General features: G+C 41.4%; 1 protein-coding gene across 1 annotated transcript in view; it reads left to right on the top strand.

Annotated features, from left to right (window-relative positions):
- Positions 1-20,821, top strand: part of TMPRSS7 (transmembrane serine protease 7) — a 434,671-nt gene that overhangs the window by 60,363 nt on the left and 353,487 nt on the right. The window contains exons 6-7 of the mRNA XM_078658964.1: positions 12,447-12,485; positions 20,550-20,778. Of these exons, the coding sequence (XP_078515090.1) occupies positions 12,447-12,485; positions 20,550-20,778 (268 nt within the window). The remainder of the gene's footprint in view (positions 1-12,446; positions 12,486-20,549; positions 20,779-20,821) is intronic.

The raw sequence follows: 20,821 nt of genomic DNA, 5'->3' as shown, positions 1-20,821 counted from the left end.
CCAGAACAAATTATATTTTTGAATGATACAATTCAACAGACAACATGTCTTGGCCTAGCCAAAATTAAAGACTTGAACAAACCGTCTATTCCAAAACCAACTCCTGAGAGTAATAGCACTACGGATGTTGAAATAGACGTATCCCATATTTTGAACCAAAACAGAACACATCCTGATTGGAAAAAATGGTTGATCTGGCCCACAGACACAAATAACTGTCAAGATAGATTCCTGAACAAAATACAGGGGTTCACATTGACCAGGCCAGACCCTAGATACTCCCAGAGACAACATCCAGGGATTGTAACTACTTACAGTGTCGGGAAACTCTGCCTCGAATGGCTACATACATCCACACTGGTTGAAATTAAGCAACACTTGACTTTACTTAAAGAAGGTGCTGACTTGCGTGATTTCATTATGGGACCACGCAAACAGCGTCAAAAACGTTTCATAGCGGCCTCTATATATGCAGCTTATAACGAAGCTTGGAAAGAAACTCAAATTGAGACAGCAGAGAAAATACGGGAAATTGACCGTGTTAATTTGGAAAAATCACTTTCTGTTGTGGACAATGGGTTAATGACTCTGTCTTCCAGAATATATTGACTGGATAGTATTGTGTCATCTGCAATCGATATAATAGAGCAAGACTTACTGATGTTGCAACACGGTCAGTCCCAATTGCGTTCTATTGTACAGCTTGGCTGGACGTTACAAAATCTGCGTTCAGGCTACGTGCCTTGGCGTTTAATCAACACAACGTCATTATTCAGTATCTTTAACCTTACTGATACACAAATCAGCTTGGCACAAAAGGGTGCAGATTATACAATTCTGAGCACTGAAAAACTTGAGAGATTACCATTGACAATGTCAGAACAACCTGTCATTGAATGGATAATACATGGGATCATAACTATTCCAATAACAACTTTCCAGTTTCGATACTGCCAAAAATATATACAGGCAGGCCAGTATGAAAGTTTGGGTAAAGGATACATTAAGTCAACATGGAACCTACCTTATACACACACATGTTACAGTAATAAAGGACAGAATGTATTTCTTAGTGGTAATAATTGTGAAAAATCACTAAGTGGTATACTTCTGTGTCAGGGTATAAGTTTACATGGGGCCTGTGAAGGAACTTCAAATAACATTTCATGTCACCAACTCGGCACACCAGCAACACAAATAGAACCATTCTTTAAAAGACTTTCTAACGGGAGTTACATTCTAATTGTAGATCACAGGTGTTGTGGCTTAATGCCAGGAAAACCTTATCTCATAAGCGTAAGCTCCATGGTCATTTGCTGTGAGCGAGTATTGTTCCCGAATGACACTCCAGACAGGGAGGTATGAATTTGGCCCAGTTTGAAAATCTCTTCTATTCCAATTGATACTTTAAGCAGAATGAAGACTGTGCTCCTACAGACGCCAACCCATTTAACATCATCAAAAGAAACGTATGATCTCCAAGTTGCAAGGACAACGGGTGAGATACATGCATTGTTATCAACAAATTGCCCCCTACACTTCTCAGAAATGCTAAACGAAATCTTAAATATTTCTGATACAAGTGGTATCGCGAGTGTATTTAAGACAGTTTTTTCTGGACTGTTAACCCCATTCAAAGCAGTCCTGGGTATTTTTCCTAATTTCGTCCATTCCATCTTTGGCGGACTTCCACTCCTGTTGGGTCTCGTAGCAGGCATTTTATTTTTGCTACTCCTGCTTCGTTATGGCAAGCCATGTCACAGACAAGACTCCAGCAACAATGGAAGAAACGATCCTAGCTATACGCTACCGGGACCGCATACCTAAAGTCCTTGGATTACGGCTACGAGATCTGAATATGACCTGGTTTCTTTCGTTCAGACCCATGTGGCAGAATTGTGTTATGCCTGTATTAAGGTGCATGCTATGCGGCGAAGAATGCGTGTTGGACACCTGTCTTACACTACAATCAGAAGTACCATTGGATGCAGATACTTTGTTGAGTCCAGTAAAGGCTCATGCATTGTGCTTTCCCCAGCGGCTACCTATCCTGATGACGGCATTCGTGGAGACTTCACCACTACGATTGAAGGGTAGTGAAGTACAAGATGTTATGTTATGTTATGTTATCTGGATTTATTAAGCGCACAGATGCCCCAGCAAAGGGGCGTCCTGGCGCTGGTACAGAACATAAAAACCGGACAAGGTGAGAGACAAAACACAACGCAGCAGAACTTTGGGGCTAAGGGGAAGAGAAAGGTTTTGACAGCCTTCCTAAAGGCAAGGAGCCCATCGATAGCACGAATATGGACAGGCAGGGAATTCCATAATTTGGCGGCAAGAACTCGGAAAGAGCGTCCGCCAATCCTAGATCTCTTAAAGCGGGGCACTATGGTAAGGTGGAGAGCAGAGGACCTCAGAGAGCGAGCTGGAACATAAGGGGAGATAAGATGCTCCAGAATCTGAGGGGATGACAATTTAAGAATTTTAAATGTCAAGGTCAATGATTTAAACTTTATCCTCTGTGCCACCGGAAGCCAGTGGAGATTATAAATGGTTTTCCTAGCTGAACAAAATTTGGGTAAGCCGACCAGAGCCCTGGCGGCAGCGTTCTGGACACGTTGGAGACGGGAGAGTTCAGCCTGATTGACTCCAAGAAAAAGAGAGCTAGCATAGTCTAATTTAGACAGTATCATGGCTTGCACAATGAGTTGTCGAGTGGGAGCGTCAAAATATTTAAAGGTGGACCGAAGCTGACGTAAAATCCCAAAACATGCTGCTGCAGTCTTTTTAGTATGGGTGGAAAAACTCAATTGTGAGTCAAACCATACCCCAAGGTTTTTAACTTCAGCAACGGGGGTAGGAGTAGGACCGAGCTCATGCGGCCACCAGTTATCGCCCCACAAATGCGATTGTTTCCCCACAATAAGCACCTCGGTTTTCTTGGCGTTTAATTGCAGGAAATTGTCATTCATCCAGATGAAAGCAGCATCAATCAGGTACGACCTTCTGTGAGCAATGCTGATCGAAACATTACTGAAAGCGAACATGCTCATGACTGCATGGTAGCGACATTTTCCAACTTGGTCGAACTTTCACCAGAAGCGGTAGACTGTTTTTTCGAGAGTCTGTCTGAAATGATGTTTTCACCAGAACAGAGAGAATGACTTCAAACAAAATTGCACACAGCGTTCCCTGAACTCTGAATTTGGCCTTCGGCTTTGAAAAAACAAAGCAACTGTGAACTATTTTTTCTCTCTTCTCCCCTGAAAAGCAAAAACTTTATTTTCCCAATCCAAAATATTTTTCTTTTTGGCACTTATCTTCTGCTTAAAGTAAAACTATTCTTAGAGAACAGAGCTTCTATTTTTAGGAACTCTCGAGACATTACGTTACCTCAACCTCTAGCTTATTTGCAAGTGATTGTATTTATATGTGATGAAGTGGTCTCGCACCTTTTCTTCTGTATTAAGAGCCATTTCATGTGTAATTTTCGCGAATCATTCATGCTGATATAAAATGTGCATCTCCTTTTTGAATGATTACACTGCTTGAATGCATACAGTACCTATACTCATTTCGTGTATTTCGCATAAGCCATTTTTCAAATGCAAATTTTTTTATTTTGGGGTGGTTAGGTATACACATGCACTATTAGTTATGTTTACTATTGCTTAGGTTACTAAATATGTACATTAATGCGTGGAGTGGGTGTAGTATGTTTATCTAGGGACCTATATCGATACTCCTATTTTCTGACGCTTGTCCGGTTAATAAATTACTAGTATCTACACCAAGGCACAGAAACCCGTTTTCAGATTAAGTCATAGCGCATGCTGTCACATTAAGCAAGCACTATTCCTCCAGCCCCCTAGAAAGCACACCGAGTTCTCAAAACAAACCAAACCACCAGCAGACCTGGGAAATCCCCCGCAGCTATTGTTTTGATTTCGTTCGAGAACTTCCTGTAAAGAATGTAAGAACGACCAGTTCTTATAACATCCTTACTGACGTCTTATGTCCATCCTTACGTCAAACTCGGCACCTTTCAGGTATAAATATACCGACGCTGCCCTAAGCAAAGACACGGTGGTGATGAGCTTGGAGCAGCGCAGCTGATGCAGGAAGCCCACGGACGCTGCCCCTCCCTTTTTTGACGCGCTGAGAGAGACGCTGTCTTTTCTCCTGCCGAGAAATCCAGCCTCCGGCATTTCCGGCTTGCCCTCGCGGGTAACTGGGATACCGAGTCCTGAGAGAGAGATACCAGCCCTCCTGCCTTCTAAATCCCAGGTACTGAACTGACTAACCCCTTACAGAGAATTCTTGAGCCAGATTCTTGGCAAAGCAAACTTAACTTAAACTGCTACTTATTTACTCCCGCCCACGTATTAGGCTTAGGTCAGGTACACCGGGGTAGGCGTAGTTAGAAGCACCAGTTGAGTATGATTAGTCAATGTATATATGTATGTATAACTTTTATCCATTTTAAAGTATCATATGGCTAAGAAACCATATCAATGCTTTTACAGTATTATTTTATAATCCTGCTTTTACTGTATGCACTTTACTTAACTATAAGTATTGCAATAATAGCGATTCATTTCTCTTGTATGAGAAAAGAGACTGATCAATAAATAACACCTTTTATTGAACACGCCCGTCTCTTCCTTTTCTCTACAATCTGGTGGAACTAAGTATGCACGTATTGACTGAGTAAAATAGTTGTCTTTTGTTTTCACACGACTCTAGAGATATACTCTTGATTAGGGAGAGCAAAGTTGTCATGTTCTATGGTTGTCAGAAACTAAATCCCTTCTTGTCTATCCAGGGAGGTTAAACTCCTCCTTGCCTATTCGAGAAAGTTTCTAGTGAACTCTGAGCTAGCTGGCACACAAAACTTTATGTCTAATATCGTCAGTAGAAGACCTAGTTAACCTCTGTCCTACGTCTACACTATTGAAGATATTATTCCAATGCGCAGAGCCTATTGGGATAATAGGAACTACACTACACTAGGATGTTCCAGAGCTTTGGGTGACTAAGGCAATCAAATGCCGAACTCAAGTCGACAAATGTCAGGAAAAGATTCCAGAGTTTAGCCTGTATGAATTTACCCAAAATTGAATTCAAATTTAGACCTTGTTCAATAGTGCCTAATCCTTGTCGGAAACCGTATTGCAGTTCCGTGATTCTACCCATGTCCTCAGCCCATGTCTGCAATCTGTTTAAAATAATTCGACCGGCCACTTTCACAAATGAATCCAGAATGTGAAATTGGTCTATAGCATACCAGGTCATTATAGTCTCCTTTTTTAAAAATGGGTAGAAGAATTGCCTCTGACCAGGTAGGAATAAGGCCATGCTTACAACAGGCTTTTAAAACAGACCTTTAAAGTGTGCCCCATAGGAAGGGATTAGATGTATACAAGTCCACAGGAACACTGTCAGGGGCAGGAACTTTCCCTCCTGCGCTTGCATTAATTGCAGCTATAACGTCCTCCACAGTAAAATCAATGTCAATTGGGAGGAAATTCACGGGCTGAGTTCCCAAGTCATGATGACAGGTATCATTAACGCTATTATCATATAACTTGGAAAAATCAGTCACCCATTGATCCTCACTAATACTTATCTCAAAAGATGGTATTTTTTTAGAAGCCAAAAAAGGGGAATTCACAGTTTTCCAAAAACCTGTATTGTCCTTTAATTTAGGTGCTAACTGGAGGTCCTGCCATGCTCCTGATCTAATGGACCCCTTGCGATCTTTAAGCGAGGTTCTATATGCCTTTCCGGCCAACTTGATTTCTAGCTGATCTCTAACAGGTTATGTAAGGCATTTTTCAGGGATGCATGGGCTTTGGAGCAGTTAATATCAAACAACCAGTCCTACCAATAAGTGTTTTTTGGCGTTCTACTGATAAGTTCTTCTTTATCACCGATGATATACTTAAAAAGGAATTAAGAATTTCAGGGTGAGTAGCAGTCTTGTCGAGACAAACTGCAAATTCAGATTCACAGTGAATTAGAAGTGTCTTAATAAATGATAAGGGATACACTCCAGACCATTTAATAGTATATCCATTGCATTTATCAATGGCAATGTCCTGTACTAGATGTTTGGTCTGAGTTTTTCTGTTTAACGCATTGGCTGGTAATTCTATAATAATGCTAATAGGAAAATGATCACTATAGGCATCGTTATGTGTTGTAAAATGAAGTATTCTTCTTGCATATCTATTAGACACTAAAACAAAATCATAGAACACATCCCTCGTCCGTTAAAAGTACAGCTAAATGGTGCTAAGGGTGAACATAGTTTGGTAGCAAAACCCATATCCGCAGAGTACATGATGGTATTTAGTTGGTCTCCAAAGGTAAACAACGTTTACCATGAAGTTTTTACCACGCGGTACCTTTACCACGCGGCCGTTACAACGCACGTCGTTACCACGACTTGCGCTGGAGGGCGCTGTGGGATAAGGAATTTTACAAATTTATATTCCAACACCTTCCCTACTGTTACGGGGACTGGTGTTGGAATATAAAATTATAAAAATCCTAAATCCGCGCCCTCCAACGCAAGTCGTGGTTACGACTTGCGTTGTAGCGGCCGCGTGGTAAAGGTATGCGTTGTTACAACCTGCGTTGTAACAACGTACATCCGTCTCCAAATAAAGAATGCAAAAAGTGGGTGACATGAGACCCATCATCTGTCATTAGACCACAATTAGTTCTTTCCAAATGGGGGTACGATGCAGAGTTAAAATCCCCCCCAGATTACACAGATATCCTTGTTGATCTCCTTTCGCATGGTATGTATCTCCTTCTGTAGATGTCTCAGAACCACATCTGCCTGTTCTTTTGAATAATTGTTATAAAAATTCATAAGGACGGTACAGTGTGTGTTGTCAATATACAATTTTAATACCTGATAATGGGTTTTTAACATTCATCTTGTGTGAAACATAGATGCATAAGCTTCCCTTCTTCCTCCCATGACTTCATGGTACCAACGGGGTATGAAATGTTTTCTAACCATTAACATGCAACGCACTATCCACCCAGGTTTCCGGACAGCATAATAAATCATAAGCTTCCACAAAATCAGTCCAGGCAGGGTTGGGTTGGAAAGTTTAGTATACAGACCAGCCACGTTCTAAAATAAAATTTTGCTTAAACCTCTCCTACCCTTTCCCTGGTTACTGTCCCCCTTGATGATTTTGTCCATAGCTGTGCTGGTGTGATGATCTTCCGATAACCTGGGATTATAGGGATACTAGGGAGGAACAGGGTGTTTTTATCATTCCTTCCCTTTCCTTGATCGTTAGATATAGTACTACCTTTATCAGGATTTGTACCGATTTGTACCGGTATTATGATTAACTTGTGGCCTAAAGTCGTGGGGAGAATGGGGGTGTTTGTATCATACGTTACATTTATATCTTCAGTAGGAAATTCCACCAAATAGTAGGGGATTGGTTTCGGAACAATAATAATCTTTGCCTCAGCTGCGTTTAGGTCTACTCTGCTGCCCAGAATAGCGAGTCAATCTATGTCCTCTAATGTGGGGAGTATGTCAAATCTATTATACGTGGATATGCCAGGTTGGTATAAAGGAACCCCATAAGAACCCCTCAGTTTGGGATACGACTGTGTACGGTTCAAAGGGGGATAAAAGTAACCAAGAGGCAATATATTAATGTACATGGTCATAACACAATCATTACAGAGTCTGAAGAGGATCTCATGTGTAAGTTGTGGCGTCCTGAAAGTTAAAATTATGCAATCACCTGGGAGTGTTTTATCCCTTCTCCCCACCCACCCAACTCTTCTAACCATCTTAAATTCTCCAAACAACGCCTCTGTTAGCCCAGTCTTATTACCAAGTCAGAAGAGAGCCTTATTTCTCAGTGCTTCCCATGTTTCATTCGACTGCGATGGTACTTGAGGAACATTTGCCAAGACTATAGTGTAGGGGGTAGCCGCCGGAGGCAAATCCAATCCGGTGTCTTCCTCGTCTCGATTAATTAGACGGGAAGGACCTGTAGGGGGGGTTTTCCCGGTATCTGGATGGGAAATTGCCCCTATAGAGTTATATTTATGACCGGTCTTTTTACTTATAGGTTTTTTTGAAAGAGCTTCGGCCTGTAATAGTTTGACTGTTGTTATAGGACTTTGGTATACTGTGATTAGTATGTGACTTGGTATTGTGAGCTCTTTTAGGCAAATGGTCAACCTGGGAGGACAATGCGTCCTTACCTGATCCTGCTGCCAGATTCGGCAAATTTGTTGTGGGGTTATCGGGACAATCAGTAGTGCCTTTCCTCAAAATACCTTCAATAGCTGTTACCCTTATCAGTAAATTCTCTAGAGCATCAGCAAATATTTTTTGAAGACCATCTATTTTGAGGGAGATTTTATCATAGTCCTTGTTATGATTGTTTGACAAGTAATTAAAGCTGGTCACCCTTCCCCCCTCCTTATCAGGTTTAGACTTATTGTTGGATTTCTTTTATTTTTTTCCCTGGTACATTAGGCCTAAATATATATGTGTCTTTGTCTGGGGTTGCTAGAGTTGCCTCAGGATTTCTGGGACGGTTTGAAGGAGGTTGTGTCTCATGTTCCTGATCGGACACATGGATGTAATCAGACACGTCCTGCACACACCCATTAACATGGGTTGGTGAATTTGGTTTAGTTGTGTCGTTAGGGAATGAGGGGCTCAAATTTGTTTTTCTATGGCTCCCAATAAGTACTTCTTTAAAGAATTCTGTCTCCCTCCCGCCGACTTTAACATGCTTTCCGCTTTTCTTTTGCCCATTGTTCCTTCTTATTCCTACTCAAACAATATGGGCTTTGACTCTTTCAAAATGAGGTATATAAGTATGAACCCCCCAAATAGAATCTGGCAGCCTGATACGATCAGACTCAGAGGCGACCATACAGAATTTTAACAATTAACGGCCCATTGCAGTGCACAATATATTGAATTATAAAAGATCCAGGACAGCACAAATACAAAGTAGTTAATGCAGTATCTGAACAGTCTACTTGTTATGGGCTATTAACCATTCTTCTGTTGTTTGTCTCATGTCCCACAATGATGTAAAGTAAACAGCAGGCTGGATAGCGTCCCGAACAATACTGCACTCGGTTTTGAGAACTCACCCTCAAGTGTAATAATCCTTGGAGCAAATATTAATATTATGGCCCAGCCCCACCTCATCCGATCTAGGAAGGGCTAAGACGGGCCCATCTTGGCCCAGTCTTCGGCCAAGCCCAGGCAAGTCCCATACTGCGGGACTGCTGAGTTGCTTTTGTAGCGTCAGGAAACCCCTCCTCCGGTTCCTCTAGGGGTCTGGAGCAAAGTGCAAGGTGCCTATGACAGAACAGGGCTCGCAGCCAAAGTGACGAGTGCTGGTTGGAACTCACAAAATGGCTTTAAGGGATTTACTGAACCCATTTTGTGAGCCGGAAAGACCTTCAGACTGGCAAAATTGATGTAGTGACCCATACTGAATCGCAATTAGGATAGGTTGTGAAGAGGGCTACCCCTTCGAATTGAGGTATGGCATCTACCAATGATTTTTGACCCCAGTTCTGGTCACAGACCATTGATCAGTTATTTACATCTCAAGGGAGGAAGAAAGAGATTCACAAAGGGGAAGGTGTCCTCTGTTATAGCTTTCCCTTTGTGAGTGGTGCCAAGTGAAAGCAAGAGAGTAGATGGTGGTCCAAGGATTTTTTTTTCTTTTTTAAAGTAGCACTGTCTCCTTCACAGAACAAGGGTTTCTTTATCAAAAAAAAGTTTCCCATTTGGAAATGCAAACTTAGGGATGATGGTATGTTATTTTTGCAGGCCTCCATCCTGTGTCTTTAGCCAATCACAGGGAGTCTGAAAGAGCGACCTGCCTAATTAATATTCATTAGGAAGGTTGTTTTCTGATCTCCTATGACTCAACATTTTGTGATGAGACCTGCTAATGCAAAGGGCACATCAAAAAAATCTGACTCAGGTTTTAGAATATTAGTGCCCAATTTGTGACGACTTTGTCAACCTTTCTTAATGTAGCCGATCCTGAGTGTTTTGAAAGTAACAACAGCATTCTGTGGGGAATCATGGGCTTCCCCTTTACAGGTGGGCTCAAACCATGGGCTTTGCTCAAAGAAGCGCTTGTCTAGTATTTAGCAGCCCTAAAATATTCAAAGTTAAGAAATAAACCAGTTGAGAAAAAAAGTCATTGTAATGATACACACAACTCCAAAAACAGCATAGAAACAACAGCAAATGCTAAAGGTTATCACTGAGATATTATTTAAAGAAATTACACAAATTTCCCCAACTAAACAATGGCAAACTGAAAAGTCAATGTTAGTCTAAGAGATACAGATGACTGGCTCCTAGGTTTTTTGTCACTTTGACTACAATAGAGCAAGGTTCTGGTGAGGCCTAGTGGTTCACCTGGTCAACCATTTTACCTTCTGCGCAATGAAAGGCAACATTTTTCAGTGGGGAAATGCAGAATGCTGTGAACAAAGTGGTCTTAATGGGATCAGTTAAGTAAGTTATGAAGTCTTGCCGAAACCTTGGCAGCAAAAGCACCAAGCAGGGCAAGTCCCTGTCAACCCTGGGTTCGTTACCTTGGACTTTCTCTTTTTGGAGCCCAACATTCTTCAGAGGGTCATGACTGGGAGCTATGTCTAGGCAACACGAGAACATTTTAGATACCTTGGGGCATATTATCAAGGGGGTTTATCTCCGCTTTTTTGGCTTTAAAAGCCAAGAAAGCGGAGATAAAAGTATCTCCCTATTACCTAGCTGTCGCTAACACCAGTTAGCGACAGCTAGTAGGAGATAGCGACCATCTTGGGCCCCGCTTTGCATGTCAGTGATATTTATCACTAATGACATGTAAAGTGGGCGTGCCAAGATGTTAGCGACTGGAAACAGTCGCTAACATCGCTATCTCCTATTACCAACTTTTGGAGATATTCGCGCTAAGCGCGAATATCTCCAAAAGCTAAAACCTACCCCTGAGCAGTTCTTAGCCATGTCATCCAATGGTGGGTGGATAACATGGCTAAGAGCATTAGCTCGGTAATGCATGAATATCGCTGACTTTTCAGCGATATTCATGCATTTCGGCCGATTTTTATCGCTTAGGAGATAAACCTTGATAATAGCAAGGTTCCTAAGCGACATCCTGGAAAATATAGTAAACTTGTTTTTTAACACTACCCCCTTTTCCTCAGTTGGTTTTTGCTTATTTTACATGTCATAGCTATCAGTTAATGAGATCAAAGAGCCAGGTTGGTATGCTGTAGTATTCCTCTTCTCTTGCCTAGCCTGCACCTTCAAGTAAAAGAGAAATTAGGACATCATTTTAACTCAGGTTTAGGGACTAAGAACATGACGGCTAGCTAAAGTGCTAGCCGCAAGCTCTTCTCTCCGACACTGCAGCAGAAATGGAATAGCAGGCAGAGGTCTGGCTGCTTTTTTTTTCTTCAGGTTGCTTTACGTTTCTTCAGCTGATTAAAAAAGCTGTCCCACGACATAGACAGCAGCAGCTTGGAGACCAAGGTAGGCTGCAGGCTCCTGGCTATGTGCTGCGCAAGGACTCCACAGAGACCAAAGAGTCTATGCACTCGTGAGCGTCCGGGGCTCTCCAGGCAGCATCAGCACTGAATGGTGGTTGCATGCAGGGACAAAGGAAGCTTTCTCAAAGCTGCTGGAGCTGGGGATAAATAAGCTCATAGAGGGAAAATAGGAATATTTGAGCTCAATGAGGAAAGCAGTAGTGGGCAGCAGAGGGAAACCCTGTGTGCTTACCACCCTCTAGTGTCCACAAAGACGACTTAGTAAAAAAAAAAAAACACAGAAACTCCTGTGGGAACAATACCGGTGAAAAATAACACTAAGACGAACTAATGTGCATTGAGAAATAACAGTGCTGATCTAGATACCCTGATAGCAGAGGAAGGCGGTAGTGGGTAAATACCAGAGGTCAAGGCAATAGTTTTCCCCCCCACCCTCCGGTTTACATTGTTACGGTGGGTCCTCAAAAAAGTGAAGGTAACCCCTCTTTGTCTCTAATAAGACTTCATCCTATTACGAGATGTAAAGGAAATCAAGGTCCTTCACCTCAACATTGCCCTACTTTAATTTTGTATGCATTCCCCATTGGACATTTTATCTTTTATTTCATGTTTGCAATCTTTTTGCATATTTATAATGGACATAAAAGTAAAAAATATCAACTGGCGTTTCTCAATCAGCCACCATGCTTTAGTGGTACAGAGCATCCGGTGAGAGGTGTTCCACACTTTCTCGCTCTGTCCCAAGGTCTAAAATGCTACACATCTAGACCCATTAAATGAAATCTATGCGATGTGCTTTTGAAGAATATGTGTTTTAAACAATATTTTTTATTTTATTTTTAATGCAGCTGGACTTCGGTCAGACTATACTTCCACAACCAGATCAGGTAATTTATTTCTACCAGTATTTCACTGCTTCTGTTACGGTCTCTTGTATTCTTCTCCAATTGTGTTATATTCTAAAATGTACCCAAGTATCATTCTAGTTAGGCCGCCTGCACTATTATGCCAATCTATTATGGTCTAGTATATACCTATTGACTCTATGCATTTTCATTGTTCAGAAGTATCCCTTTTTCCCCGTGCCCTGGATCAGATCTTTGGGTGTATGATCCTCTAAACAGGTTTGTTTCAAAAGGTTTTTTTGAAATGCATATATCTTGATTTAGCACTTAGGTGGAGGTCCAAGGCGCCATCTTTTTAGCTGGTTGTAAGGTTCTGTCTGAACCAAGTGAGCAGTGGTTAAGTGCATATATCAGATTTCCTGTAATCCATCCCAATCCTGTTCCTTGTAATCCAGGCATGCCGTTAACAGGCTTCTCATAACTTTTATTCAGAGTTCATTCGGGGGGGAAAGGGATAAATCTCCAGAGCACATACAGTTCTCAAAACAATAGAATTGATTTGAAACTGGTGGTAAATTCAAAGCTCTAATTAAGTCAAACAGGACCTTCTTATCTGCATCCTCCTTCCACTCTTCTCAATATTGTGGTATTCAAACATCTGATAGCTCTTTGTTTTCTAACATCCTAGATCCCATGTCCAGCTTCCAGATTGTTTCAAAACGTCTCTAACCACACTTCCTATGAAAATATTCCTGGCTTCTTTGTTATCACAGGGGGTATACTTCCAATGACTCTGGCTCTAAAGTGATGCTAGAGATTTCAGAGTAGAAACATCACCCCACCTACAGTGCCAGAGAAAATATATAATTTCCAAGTAACAATGTCACATCATGGATAACAGAAACTGTGGTGAGTTTTTACCAGGTTATCTCTGTTTTTACATGAAGTTATCAAGGCCCTGCCCTTAATAATGTACATTTAAAAAGGAAAAGTACAGCCTGATATCCAAATGGCAGCTGTTGGTACACAGGTCTACGCGTAACAAACAATTGAAGGGGAAGGTGACAAAGACCAGGGGTTGCCTCCACCAAGTCCAAGGCCGAAACGGACAGAGCAAGAGTGGTGACCGAAATCCATGGTGGACGCGCTTGGTTAGTGGGAAACCAGTGGTCCAATCTGGAGGCAGATAAATATGTTGACAAGGACACATTGGTCAGAGAGTCCTATGCCACTGCAGGGGAACTGGAGGAGTGGGGCTTTCTGCAGTGGTACTTTAGGGCATGGTGTGGCCAGTTCTTGACTGGCAGAACATAGTTAAGGAAGGAGTTGCCAAAGTACATGAATTGGTTAGGGCTTCTAGCAGGCTCCTTTGCAACCCACAGTATCAAAGAACAGAGGGCAAGTTGTCCAATCCTGTTGCTAATAAATAATCTTAGAGCAGGCAGATCCTAAACCATTTAGGGGGCACAAAATAGCAAATGCATTTTGGGAATTTTGTGTCAACCACAGAATTTCTGTGGACGCACACATACACAATACAGGGCAAACTGGTTCTACATGAATCTGAAAGATTGCAAAGACGGGTGCGTATATCTGAGGGCTTTTCAGGAACTGAACTATTGGCGGGGTCCTTCTTCTATCAACCAGCCCACTTCTCACCTAAATTCTCAGCTAGTTCAAGTCTGGAGTTGGAAACTGGACACATGGCCTTCTGTATCAGATATTTTCTGCAGGGTTGGTTAGAAGGGCATCCTAACACCTTTCTTCCTTTTGCTATGCTATGCATATGAATAGCTATGATTCACAGGCAAAAACAAATCTGCTAAGGATATTTCTGTCTTCTCAGACTATTTAATATGTATTTTAGTTCTATGAAAGAAACTACTTTTTTTTTACACCTGGGTTCACTACAACAAAGTAACTGTATTGAGGAGATTGGGCTTGAAAAGATCCTTTGTAAAATACACTATCCCAGATAGCCCTGAAGGGTCACCATGTGGTCAGTCATGGTGCCAGATTAGCCATTGTTATAAAAATTGGGAATTTTTGGAAGCATTTTGGTTGATCAAGTTAAGCGGTTTCAAGGATTACGACACCAGACACCTATGAGGTAGGTCTGAAACTTACGTATTTTCCAACTAGCAGTAAGCTTATACTTGCTTTTTTACCAAAATTGTTCTACAATATCATAAAAAACTCCATAAATAATTGGAATAAATAACAATATAAACTAGAAGTAAATACAACAGTGCTAATGCAAGAATAGGTACTTGTCTAATAAAGAGTTTATTAAAATCATTTTAACATTATCATTGAATTTACATTAGTTCTTTCTAGACTTAAATAAAGTGATCATTGCAAATCAATTGACAAAATCTCCCCCGAAGAAATAAAAGTTACTAAACCAGACATCTAGCAGGTAGGGTCTGACAATTAAACCTTCTAAAATAGAAAGCATAGTTTAGTACATGTTCCACTAGCATTAAATGTATCCTTTCTTTTGTTTAATCAAACTAGTTCCACCATATCATAAAAAAATGCCCCATAAAGAATTGGAATACATAACAAAAAATCTCTATTCAAGAATAGGTATGTGTCCATTAGAAATGTTAATAAAGTAGCCTTATCATCAACTTCCTCCCTTGACATCTGTGTGCTCCGAGCTGGTTAGGAAAGAGACGTTTAAATATTTGGGCATATGCATAACACACTCGGAGAATGAGTTAATGTGCTTAAATATACAGGCACAACTAGATTGTCTTCGTGATACTACTCATTGGAGAAGACTACCTGTTTCCCTGGCGGGTAGAGCAGTTCTCTTCAAAATAATGGCTCTCCCTAGACTGCTGTATGTGGTTTAAAACACACCATTTCGGATACCGGAGACATTCTTCTGCTCTGTTGAATCCGAACAGCATACTTTACTGTGGGGGGGTGGCAGCCCCAGGATTGCGCTTAAGAAACTCCAGTGAGGAATATATGATGAGGGCTTGGCCGCTCATAACATTAGACAATATTACTGGGCTTCCCAACTTCTTAACATTAATGGTTGGGCCTTCTTCTTGCTGGAGGAGCCAGCGTACAGAGCGGACCAGCTAGCAATGATCAATGGTAACTATCGGGCGAAGCTGTATCGGAGACGAAGAAGTAATCCTCTCCTTGCGGTACACACCCGCACAGTTATCGAAGTATGGCACCAGGCGAACAAAATGACCGGGTGGGAGGCTAAGCTCACGTAACAGGACCCTTTATGGGACGGGGACTGCTTGGGCGAACTGACACGACTTGAGGGCTTTTGGAGATGGAGCCTTATCGGGTTCGATTTATTGGAAGATAGGCAAAAATATAGATTGTGACACCTTGAGGGAGGAGTTCAAAATGGGGGGGAGAGTCCCTCCGATACAGACAGCTTTGACACGCACTTCACCGTCATTTAAAAGAGGGCACTCTGATAGCGGAGTATTTGCCACTCAAGAACTGCCTCCTTCTAGATCCCATGATCTACGAAGCCATATCTCTCACATATAAGAAGCTGGTGAATAACTCTCCAGACAGCTTGGGCCCTCTTCGAGAGGCTTGAGAGTCAGACGTGGGCCTACTCGAGGACAATGACTGGGCCGAAGCTTTACAGAGCCCTAGAGAAATAGCCATTCGGCATGCTTTAGGCTTGTCCAGCTCCGCATTCTCCACAGATCATATGCCTCGCGCATGGTTCACGTACTCATTGATAAAAGTATGATGGATGAGTGTGTTCGGGGATGTGGCGAGTCTGGGTCCTTCTTTCACTTCATGTGGTCCAGCCCCAAAATCCAAAGATACTGGGAGGGTATCACCCGAGTGATAGCAGAGGTGGTGGAAGAGAGTGTCCCACTAGAGCCGAGATGGCATATCCTGGGAATCAAGGTGACCCAGCCGCAATGGGCTAAAACCAGGTTGGCCTTGGCAGGAGGGGTGGCCAAGAGAAACATGGCTCAGGCGTTGGGACAGCGACGACCCCCACACTGGAAGCCTGGAAAAAATGTTTGCATTGGTGTCAGGGTGCGGACCGGTGATATACCAGAGTCGGGGCTGCCCACGTAAAGGTGAAAAGATATGGGGGCATGGGTGCAATATAGAAGCCAGAGGGCAATGCCACAGGGGGTGCGCTAGCTATTGCCAAGGGCTGAGATGTTCCTATATCCATAGATTGTAGGGATAATACCAGCTAGTAAGTGTCAACGATATTCGCCATGTTTGGGGAGGCCTGTATCAATGTTTATCCTGTACTGCTAACATGTAATTGATGACGATCTGAAGCTTGTTTTTATGTTCAATAAAAAGAATTTAAAAAAGACATTTTATCATCAAATGTATATTAGTTCTTTCTAAAAGTTTATGAAGCACAATTGCACATCGACTGACAAATCCTCCCAAAAAGAAATAAAAGACACCTGGCAAGTAAGGTCTGAAATTTACACCTTCTAAAACAGAGAGCTTAGGTTAGTAACATTTGCCCACTAGCAGTACGCTTATCCGTGCTTTATTATCAAAATAGTTTCACCATATCATAAAAAAACCTGCCTAAAGAATTTAAATAAATAACAAGACAATCTCTGAGCAACTACAAAAGCACTGATGCAAGAATTAATGCTTTGAGACTCATTTATTCTCATTTCTCAAGAATACAATGATAAACAGCAACCAGATATTTGCATTCAAACGTGGTGTCTCTCCTACTGGCCCTTGATTTCAAAGGGCACACCCTCCAGCAAGAGCATTCTGCATCATATCATCCCAAACATTGAACAGTTTATCTCTGGCTTTTTGGCATGTAGGGAGCTCTTGCAAGGCCTTAAGACACACTTTTGTTGAAAGCAAAGTGTAATTGTCTTCTTCCAATCTGTTTTTCTTATGCTATTCTAGCATCAGGATGCCTCGGTGCACCAGTGCGTCTGTACACACACTTACACTTCACAAGATGAGACATTGATCTGCTCAAAGACTGCCTAGTTCTCATCTAAAACTGGGTTCAAGGGTCTACCTCAGACAGCATCCACAAAGATACAACTTCATTGTCATAAGGAAAAAAAGAAGGAAAACACTTTGATAACCAGACCGACTCTTCATCTTGAAGCTGGACTAATTTAAGTCTCCTCAAGGGCAAATGTTGGATTCTTCATCCACAATGGTTTCCCATTCACAAACCACATTGGCAAAGCACGCAAGCATCCTCGTACCTGTTATCACTTGTGTGTAGTATAAAACGATATCCCGGAAATCTGATTAAAGGAACTCCATACAAACCAAGTCGTTCCCACTTGGATGGTAGCAGTACCCTTCTCTCTAGATTCAGAACTTCCACAGAATAACATCAAATGTCTGAGACATACAGGGTAGAATAAACATTAATGATACCTGGCCATGAATTTCTTCTCCTGAACAGCATAACAGCAAGAGTCGTAGCCTCGTTTACAGATGTTCTACCAGTTTCCCCTGCAGGTATGCCACTATGGGTGGAATAATTCAGAAAAATTAGATACGAGCAATTTTTCTGGAGAAAGATAATCCTAGATCACTATAGCACTGATATGGCATGCCATGATGATGATGAAGGAGCTTACTGTTCTGATAAAGAAGCAGCTTGCTATTTATAGTGCTGAATTTAGGTCAGGGTAATATAAAAATAGACACAACCACACACTCACACCTTTCACATCATTAATACTCAACATCACTGACATGTCATTTGCTGAAGCAATAACAAAGTTGGCACCCAGTCCTCACACTGGCCACTCATCATTTAGACATAATACCAGCAGTACTTACATTACCCGCAAACTAACCATTTACACTTTCTTAATATACATGCATCACAGGGTCACAGTGGCATTTCAGAGGTTGAGACATGGACCAAGAAGTGTTGCTATTGACAGCACACAGTAGAACACATAAGGCTTTTGAATCCTTTTTAAAGCTATTTCTTTGAACATTTGTGATATATGTCACTGCACTGTGAATCGATCCAAAATTGGGGATGCTGTGTTTACAGTGTTAACCATTCTGAAACCCCAAAATGAATAACAAAAATCACGGCAGAAGGGATGGAAAGGGCACACCACAGAGTGACTGCACCAAAACAGAGTCCATTCTCATTAATATCTAATGGTTCAAGTTTTTAACCCACAAGTCCAGAAGAACATATGTGATTCTAAAAATATTCTTTATTTCTTATCACAAAACAATGGGAAGCACAGCCAGAGCATTTTGTCCCAGAGAACAAGTGTGACTTCTTTCGGGTTTTCTAAATTTCAAACAGCGCATCACATCGTTACCCCTAAACATGGCAGATAGATAGATATGAGTCCCTTAGACACATTGCAGTATTCTAGATATCTCTGACCTGGGAAGCGAAGTCGCAGACCCCACCTCTTGCCCTGTGTTCACAGTATGGAGTACTTTGTCTAATACTCCAGAAAACACCTCCATTGGACCAGAAATATCTAGAATACTGCAGTGTGTCTACTACTACTCGGAACACAATTTCTGAACGGACTCATACAAGTGTGAATGATGTCTATTTACTGCATTTGGGGTTCAAAATTTAGAAACCCCTGAAAAAGTTCCCCCTGTTCTCTGGGACGAAACGCGCTGGCTGATCTTCCCATTGTTTTGTGATAAAGAAATAAAGAAGATTTTTAGAATTAAGTATGTTCTTCTGGACTTGTGGATTTAAACTTGAAATGTTAGATATTAATGAGACTGGACTCTGTTTTGGTACAGTAACTCTGTTGTGCTCCCTTCCCATCACTTTTGTTGTGACATAAGGCTTTTGAATGGCAGACAGTGCCCTGCAAATGATTCACAGCATGAAAAGGAGGCCTTTGTGGATTCAACTCTTCAGGCTCTACGTTACTTTTTCTCTGTGTTTTTCTTTTTTACTTTACCAGATGTTTGATATGAATGGGGAATATCTCGGTACCCTAAATCTTAGGACCATAGTGCAATTGTTTGTCAAACATTTAAGAACCATGACCCAATGTGTAGAATGACAAACCTTTAGAACCCAACTAGCTTTAATAGACACGAGGCGGACGATTTTGTATGATTTTAATGTAACTAAAGCATCGTGTGGTAGTGCATTGTCATTTACAGACAGGATATTCACCTTGGAAATAGCCACTAGATTTACAAAGACTTACAGTTTTAATAATAAAACTAATGATAAAACTAAATTGCACACTAATGATAATGTGTTGAAATCGGGTTTCAGTGAATATTTATCATTTGTGCATCGCCATGTAAAGTTTTTTTATCCTATTAAAATCTTTGCTTCCATCATACTACAGAATTACAAAAAGAAATCTGCTCATCTTTGCTTACCTTACTGCTGAATGTGTACAGTTCATGTACAGGTGTTTCTATGTTGTTTTATGTTACATGAAATGGCACCCAGGAACCATTCCTTTCATATACCCTGTGCCCAAGCAAGTTTGTCATATAAATCACTTTAAGGGGCATATTATCAAGAACGGCATTAAACATTATCGCCGGTTTACGGGCAGAAAACTGCCACTAAAGCAGAGATAATGGGCTTGATAATATGCCCTAGAGAATTCCAATAGAAGTCCATGTTCTGGTGTGAACATGGGTTTCTATTGGAATTCTCCAGGGCATAATATCAAACCAATTATTGCCGCTTAAACGGCATTTTTGTGCCGCTAAACCGGCGATACTTTTAACGCCGTTCTTGATAATATGCCCCCAAGTGTCTTTCTCTGAGTGCAAAGTGGAAGATGTTTGTAAACACCAATCCCCGTGCAAAAAATAGCCAGCAATTTGTCAGTAGAGATGGCCTGACATTGGAGCGTGCAAGGTAAATACAGAATTGAAAGCCAACTTTTTTATTGCTTGGACTCTCTAACCCACCAAACATCAACTCACGGCCACCCAGAGCTTGGTTAACACTGTTTTAGTGGAATGTTTTTGATCTAGAACTGGAAGGTTAATTTACAAAATCACAGAGCCACAATACAATTGTCAATGTTCAGGCGATTTGTTGGCCATCCTCCTTTGTATTGGCCGTAGTATTACTTAATCATTAACATCCCATCTCTTTTTTTCCCACAGACTCCAGTTGCATATATGACATGTATGCTGATCGGCCTGGTCAGCAGTTCCCTCTGGACATATCTGAGTCTTCAAGTCAAGCAATTTGCCACATAAAACTAATTGCTTTACTTGGCCACATAATTCGCCTATCATTGAGCTCTATTCAGATTGAAGCTGACAACTGCATAACCGAGTCACTAACTATTTTTGACTCACTGGTGCCAATCAAAAGCAAGATTCTGTACAGGTATGAAAACTTGTTTGTAAACCTCTAAGCTTACTTCTGGCTA

Source organism: Lissotriton helveticus, chromosome 8 (genome assembly GCF_964261635.1).
Source record: "Lissotriton helveticus chromosome 8, aLisHel1.1, whole genome shotgun sequence".
Classification (NCBI taxonomy): Eukaryota; Metazoa; Chordata; class Amphibia; order Caudata; family Salamandridae; genus Lissotriton; species Lissotriton helveticus.
Note: the sequence above shows the minus strand (reverse complement) of the source record. Positions and strands in the feature narration are given on the sequence as shown.